This window comes from Melampsora larici-populina, assembly GCF_000204055.1.
Source record: "Melampsora larici-populina 98AG31 unplaced genomic scaffold MELLAscaffold_43, whole genome shotgun sequence".
Classification (NCBI taxonomy): domain Eukaryota; kingdom Fungi; phylum Basidiomycota; class Pucciniomycetes; order Pucciniales; family Melampsoraceae; genus Melampsora; species Melampsora laricis-populina.
In genome coordinates, this window is record NW_006768807.1 from 872,388 (window position 1) to 877,645 (window position 5,258).

Consider the following 5,258-nt stretch of genomic DNA (forward strand, 5'->3'; position numbering starts at 1 on the left):
CTAATCGATTCAGGCGCTGGGACGAATCTATTGTCGAACAACATGGCTCGTGAGCTGCGAGTGGTTCGAAGACCATTAGTATCACCAGTTGAGGTACGCTTGGCAATCTCCACCGAAGGCGAACCTCTGATGCTGCAAGAGTTTGCCATAGCTAATCTCAAATGTGACGAACCCAGCCTGCATTTCGGTGCTGTTTTTTTCAAATTGGCACCCTTAGGAGGAAATTATGATATAATCTTAGGATCTCCATTTTTATCAAAATTTAAACTCGACGTTTCTCTACACCGACGATGTGTGTTACATACCCCCAGTGGGAAGATCCTGTATGAAAAAGCAATGAAAGCCGAATTGAAGCGTGTTTTGTGTGCAATTGATAACCTTGAGAAGATCAACAAAGCTCGTGATATGAGTGACCGAGAGATGGCAGTTTTACAAGAATTTCAAGACATTTTCCCAGCGGAATTGCCTCCAGTAGAGGAGGGTGATCCGCCGGATGAAACCTTTCCGGAAGGTTTACCAGAAGCCAGCAGACTAGTCCGTCATAAGATAGTCCTCGCTGATCCTAATGTTGTGATCAATGAGAAGCAGTACGGATATCCGCAGAAACACCGGGAATCCTGGCGTAAGCTATTGGATCAGCACCTTAAAGCTGGCCGAATCCGGCGATCTCAGAGTCAATATGGCTCCCCTTCGATGATCATTCCGAAGAAGGACCCATCGGAGTTACCTAGATGGGTGTGTGACTATAGGACTTTAAACAAGTTTACGGTCAAGGACCGGGCACCACTCCCCAATGTAGATGAGTCAGTAAGATTGGTGGCTACTGGTAAAGTCTGGTCTGTAGTAGATCAAACAAATTCATTTTTTCAAGACCGGATGCGTGAGGAAGACATCCCGCTGACGGCGGTGAAAACTCCATGGGGCCTGTACGAATGGGTTGTCATGCCTATGGGATTGACAAACGGACCTGCAACACATCAAGCCTGAAATGAAGAAATTTTAGGAGACTTGGTAGGAAAGATATGTGTGGTGTATATTGATGACATTGTCATTTTTTCACAGAGTGTTGAAGAGCATGAAGTCCATTTACGTCAGGTCCTTGAAAGACTACGAGCTGCAAAACTTTATTGCTCAGTCAAGAAGAGTAAATTGTTTAGGCGCGAAATCAAATTCTTAGGACATATAATCAGTGAGACGGGTGTCTGTCCGGATGATGAGAAAGTTGAAAAAATCTCCAAGTGGACTTCACCAGCTAACTCAAAACAATTACTCAAATTTCTAGGTACCGTCCAATGGATGAAAAAATTCATTGACGGCCTTTCTCACTATGTTGGAACTCTATCTCCACTGACGAGCACATCCTTGAAAGGAAAACCTTTCCGGTGGGGAGAAGCAGAAGAAACCGCGTTCAATAACATCAAGCGTCTTATTACAACACTACCAGTACTTCGAAACTTAGATTATGATTCAGGAGAACCTTTATGGCTTTTCACGGATGCTAGCGGGAGCGGACTGGGAGCTGCTCTGTTTCAAGGGAATAAGTGGGATACAGCCTCACCAATAGCATATGAAAGTCGAACCATGAATCCCGCCGAAAAGAACTACCCTGTTCACGAACAGGAACTGTTGGCAGTCATAAACGCGCTGAACAAGTGGAAATTGCTGCTCTTGGGTATGAGGGTCAACGTAATGTCAGACCATCAGTCTCTAACTACTCTCTTGACTCAAAGAAACCTCAGCCGACGCCAAGCAAGGTGGCTAGAGACCTTGTCACAGTTTGATCTGGATTTCAAGTACCTTCGAGGTCAGGATAACTCTGTAGCGGACGCGCTCTCACGACGGGACGAGGTGGCCTTATGTGAAGTGAGGGCGACGCTAAGAAATGAGGAGCTCCGCATGATTCAGGATGGATACAGGAGGGACAAGTTCTGTCTTAAATTGCAAAAGGTGGTGCCACTACGAGAAGACTGTGTGATGAAAGACAACCTGTTATACCTCGATGGTCAACTGGTCATTCCGCAAACTGACAATCTTCGCCATGATTTCATATCACAAGCTCATTCGGCCTTAGGCCATTTAGGTGTTTTGAAAACGCTAGCGCGATTACGTAGCACTTTCTTCTGGCCAGGTATGGCGAAGGAAGTTGAGGCGCAGCTGAAGTCCTGTGACTCTTGTCAACGAATCAAGGCACGAACCACGGCAACTGCGGGGAAGCTTCAAACATCGGAAGTCCCAAAGAGTCCTATGGAATCTATTGCTATTGATTTTATAGGCCCATTCCCCAAAGTGTCAGGGTACGATATGATTTTATCATGCACCTGCAGGCTAACAGGCTTTGTTCGCTTAATTCCGACTTCTCAGAGTGACACCGCGGAACGCTCAGCTGCCCGACTTTACACTTCATGGTCCTCCATCTTTGGTCTACCAACATCCATCATCGGAGATCGGGACAAGGCCTGGACGTCACGATTCTGGCGACGCCTGCACGAGCTATTGGGGGTCAAAATTAATCTTTCTACTTCATATCATCCTCAAGCAGACGGTAGAAGTGAACGAACTAATAAAACAGTAGGCCAAATCTTACGTCATTATGCAGCTGAGAAACACGGCAAGTGGTTCCAATCCTTACCGGCTGCGGAATTTGCCATCAATTCAGCTGTTAATGTCTCCACGGGAGTGTCCCCCTTTCACTTCGTGTATGGTCGTGTTCCCCGCCTTTTCCCAATCCAGACGCCTTTATAAGACGAAGCAGATGATGTCAAGCACTGGATAGAACGACGTCAAGCTGAATGGGCAAGTTGGAGAGACAGGGTGTCGTGTAATCGGGTAGAGCAAGCTTCACAGTATAACCTTCGACGACGTGAAGGAAAACCTTTCAAAATTGGAGATCTGGTTATGGTTGACAGTACGGACCGGCAGCAAGTAGTTGGAGGAAGATATAGGAGTACTGGCAAACTTCGTGCGCGCTACGACGGCCCTTATGAGGTGTTGGAAGTGCTGAATTCAGGACGAGATTACCGATTACGCTTAAAACCCAACGACCTCACATACCCTGTATTTCACATTTCAAAACTTAAACCCTATCATCATGACCAGGCGTACAACACCGACATTGCGACCATGAAATTGGTCTCGTCACAACCGGAACCAACCCCAGGAGAGTCTCGAGAGGAGCCCATGGGGCAAGCTAGGAATTGTGACGAGGGGGTGTGTATCAAATTAGATGCGCTAGCACCCCCGCAATGTGAGTCTTTCATTTCTTATGCTTCCTGTAGTAAAGAAAACATTGGCAAGCAATTACATCTTCCAAATAACAGTGCCACACCACACGATTCAAACCTAGGACGAAATGACTCGAGGGTTATGAAACCACATGCAGCCATCAAAATGGTTTTGTCATTGCCGGAAAAAATCCCTTTTGGTCCGAGAGCTGGAGCCACTGGGGCACGCTACGACAATTGACAAGGGGGTGTGTATCATCTTGATGCGCTAGCACCCCCGCAATGTGAGTTTGCTATTTCTTTCTCACGCATTTTTTTTCATGAAACGGCTGGCAAGCAAAATTACCTCCTATATAACAGGTAACGGAGTGCGCCATACAATTTTACGCCCGAAGAAGACTCACGCTCACGATAAAGCAGCTTAAATTTAATCTTTACAAAACGCAAGACCTCAAGAACTCAATTTTCCTCTCAAAGTATTACAACATCATGATAAACTTTCACTCTAGTTCACCTTATTTTCTCTTTTTCTTTTGATTATTTTAAATTTTTCTTTACAAAAAAAAAAATCGCTTTCTCATTTTTTACAATAGATCTTACGCTTTCTCAGGGACGAGTTATGGTCACAATTGAGGGGCAAGTTATGCCATTTTTTTTCTTTTTTTTGTTTGTTGCTTTAAGTTTCTTATCAGGTTTTGGCAAGACGGTTAGACTTTTATTTTTAGGGGGGAAGGGTGTAAGGAGTACACAAGTACAGGCTAGGGCGTATGGGATTTTAGATTATGGGAGTAGGCAGGCGTTGTTATATCTTCTTGCTCCACGCCCGGTTTCAGGAAGTCCTCACTCCTCCGAGAGCCTATCATTGGACTTTCTGGAACCAGGTGAGCTTTTCTTTTATTGTTTTCATTTGTTCTCTTTCATTAGCGGGTTTACTGACTCCTCCGAGAGCCTATCATTGGACTTTCTGGAACCAGTTCGTAATACATAACGAAGTTCCAAGTTATTTCGCTCTCGTGAGAAGTCGTGCCGGATTAATCTCCGGACCCCAGTGAAGGTTTCCACTGAAACCTTACACATCCTATATTAAACATCCATCAAGAATAATGTCTTACAATTTGATGGTACACTGAGACAGTGATCCTTTCAAACTTTCATCCATTGACCCACAAGGCCTTTCAAGATATTAATGTTGACTTTATCTTAATATATCACTTTTACTTTGTTATAACACACATTTCATAAAGCCTTTCCTGCAAATCAGATTTGCGTACATGCACCTTAATCATATGTGAATAACATTTCATTGGTCAATAATAAGGACTCATTATTTCACTTTTACTCTGTTGTAGTTGCCTATAACATTTCATTGCTACTCTAACAAGTATTTATTCCCCCGGTCCCAATAGCTCTTGTGTTTTTCATAAAGCCTTTCCTTCAAAATAAATTTGAGTACACGCACTTTAATCATACACATGAGTGAGAGTTCACTTTTTCATTCTACATGTCTGAAATCTTCAATTGTTCAATCCGCTTTGAAATGATATATGTGTTCACTTTATTTTAGACTCCTTGAATTGGTAAAACCAACCCTGATGATACCGGTGATGCACGGAGGAAAGTACACTTATGTCAAATCTAACAGAAAGCGCACTTGTCAATCTGCATAAATGCAAAAATCAAGGTGTCTCTCAAGTGAATTATTGTAAAAGCATAGCTATTAGCAAAAAATCCACAGTGTTTAACTTTGCTTGCTCAATTGCTTGAACAAGACTCAGTAGTCTGAACATTATAAATAATGTTCCATAACTAACACCTTACATATAGTGGTAACAATTAATTGTTAGTGACCATACTTTTATCGAGATGTAGCATGTGAATACTGAGTGTTAGGTACCTTGTACTCTACACTGTGAGGTGTAGAGTCCAACCCCCCTATGCTACAGGCTTGTAACAGATCTGGTGTGATTTACTTGGCTTTACCCTTTCAGCTTCACTCCCATATAGGTAGTCAGGAACCTGATCTGCCTTTATTTTGAC

The 5,258-nt window shown here is 43.5% G+C and overlaps 1 protein-coding gene across 1 annotated transcript; it reads left to right on the forward strand.

Annotated features, from left to right (window-relative positions):
- Positions 1-4,324: 4,324 nt before the first annotated feature.
- MELLADRAFT_91578 (uncharacterized protein) lies at positions 4,325-5,172 on the forward strand (the record flags this gene model as incomplete). Its single annotated transcript, XM_007414437.1, has 5 exons — positions 4,325-4,342; positions 4,392-4,409; positions 4,466-4,509; positions 4,841-4,957; positions 5,112-5,172. 5 exons carry the CDS (start codon positions 4,325-4,327, stop codon positions 5,170-5,172), a joined length of 258 nt encoding a protein of 85 aa, XP_007414499.1.
- Between the last annotated feature and the right edge of the window lie 86 nt (positions 5,173-5,258).